Below are 2,500 nucleotides of genomic sequence, written 5' to 3'. Positions count from 1 at the left end.
AAACAGATTTTACAGAATAGTAAGTAAGATAGTAATTACAAAGAGTGACTTAATGAAAATAACTGTAATGGTAATGCTAAGAATACAATAAGAGTGATGATGATATTCCTGATCTGAATATCTTGTTACAGATACGATTTCCATTGCAGTGATAATAATGATAGTAAAAATCATAGCAAAACTATAACAATGGTAAAAAATAATTATAATGATAAGCCTCCGGGCTAGTACAGTGGTAACGTGTCGGCCTCTCATCCGCGGGGTCGGCGGTTCGCGCCCCGCTCAGGCGCGAGAAGTTGCAACTGTCGATTGGAGGTTACTGCTCTCGCTGGGCACCACGGCGGGCAAGGACTAGGTTCAGCCGAGTCAGCACCAGCTGACACACGGGAGCGAGTCGGCATTAGTCGACACAGGCCGGGCTCCCCTCATGGCATAACCCGGGCGAGGCTAAGCTTCGCATATCGGACTTATCGTTATATAATAATAATAATAATAATAATAATAATAATAATAATAATAATAATAATAATATTTATAATGATGATGATAATTATTGTTTTCATTATTATCATTATCATCGTCATTGGGGAGTTAACGCCGGCGGGGGCGCAAAGCTGCATCCTCCCTTTGTTTCCACCTACGAGAGTCCCTCATGGCGAGTCGCCAGACAGGGGCCCGGCCCATCTCTTCACGGCAGGTTTGATCGATCTTCCAAGCCACGACTTCCTAGGTTGTCCCACAGGCTTCCTCCACCAAGGGTTGTCTCAAACAGAGATAACTTGGTGGGCAGGATCATCTTGTGGGAAACGAGCCAAGTGGCCGTATAGCCTGAGTTGCCAATCGCAGATTGTGCTAGTAACAGATCCTGTACTAGTCTCACAGTGCAACATATGGTCCCGCCAATTGTGCTCCATGACCCGGCGCAAGGACCTGTTACAAAAGGCATCAAAACGAGATTCCAAAGCACAAGATAACGTTTCACTACTGTATAATAAAACTGGTAGTATCAGGGCCTTGAAGACACGTAACTTGGTCCTTCTGCACAGGTACCGGCATCTCCAAATACTCTTGTTGAGAGATTACATGATCCATGCTACCAGGCCAATCCATTTGCTGACTTCCTGGTCTGACAGTAGTGGTAACCGATCGTCCTGTCGCGAATCATCACCATCATCCCCATCACCATTCATAACCATTACCATCACTATCATCATCACCATCATCATCCCCGTCTTCTCATTATCACCATCATCACCCTCATCACCATCCTCTTCATCACCATCATTATCCCCATCCCCATTACTACCATCATCACTAACATCACTATCATCACCTTTCATCATCACCAACTCACCTATACGCTGAAGTCAAACGGGACAACGGATGTCTAACTTGCATTGCAGAAACGGAATGAACTGTTGCAAGACTGACATTGCTAAATCGCTCAATCAACTTCCGCCAGGATGATGACCCCACCTGAGAAATATCGCAAGATGATGTAGTATTGTTGTTGTTGTTGTTGTTGTTGTTGTTGTTTTTGTTGATTTTGTTGTTGATAAAATCATTATTGTTATTTTTATATTGTTGTTGTTTTTGTTGTTTATCTTTTCGTTTTTGCTAACGGTCGATATCATTTTTATCATTATTATTATCATTAGTAGTAGTAGTAGTAGTAGTACTATTATTATCATTTTCATCATTATCATTAATATTATTACTATTATTATTATTATCGTTATTATCATTACTATTATTATTATCAATCAACATCATCAACATTATTATCATCATCATCATCATTATCATTATCATTACTATTATTAACCATATCATTATTATTATCATACCTGACATTATTATTATCATTACTAATGGCATTGTCATTATCATTATTATCATCTTCATGATGATGATATGATGATGATGATGATGATGATGATGATGATGGTGATGATGATGGTGATGATGATGATGATGATGATGATGATGATGATGATGATGGTGATGATGATGATGATGATGATGATGATGATGATGATGATGATGATGATAACAACAACAACAACAACAACAATAATAATAATAACAATAATGATAATGATGATGATGGTAATGATGATAAGATAGTCACTTAACGGCTAACAGAATCAGTAAAAGTAGTAATGACAATGATAGGAATGATAATTTGAATAATGATAATGATACTAGTACTTGTATGATGAAATAAGTACTATCAGCAGCAGTAGTAGCGGTATGAATAATAATGATAATAATAGTGCTGATTAATGAAAATAATGGTGATAGATATTATGATAATGGTAATGATAACAATAGTAATAATGATAATAGTAACGATGATGATGATGATGATGATGATGATGATGATGATGATGATGATGATGATGATGATATAATAATGATATAGATATATATGATATAATAATAATAAATAATAATGATATATATAGTAATAATAATAATAATAATAATACAATAATAA

At 36.6% G+C, this 2,500-nt stretch overlaps 1 protein-coding gene across 1 annotated transcript in view; it reads right to left on the bottom strand.

The window, feature by feature from the left end:
* Positions 1-2,500, bottom strand: part of LOC119595191 — a 5,158-nt gene that overhangs the window by 766 nt on the left and 1,892 nt on the right. The window contains exon 3 of the mRNA XM_037944359.1: positions 1,355-1,476. Within this exon, the coding sequence (XP_037800287.1) occupies positions 1,355-1,476 (122 nt within the window). The remainder of the gene's footprint in view (positions 1-1,354; positions 1,477-2,500) is intronic.

Source organism: Penaeus monodon, chromosome 35 (genome assembly GCF_015228065.2).
Source record: "Penaeus monodon isolate SGIC_2016 chromosome 35, NSTDA_Pmon_1, whole genome shotgun sequence".
Lineage (NCBI taxonomy): Eukaryota > Metazoa > Arthropoda > Malacostraca > Decapoda > Penaeidae > Penaeus > Penaeus monodon.
This window is presented reverse-complemented; position numbering and strand designations above follow the sequence as displayed.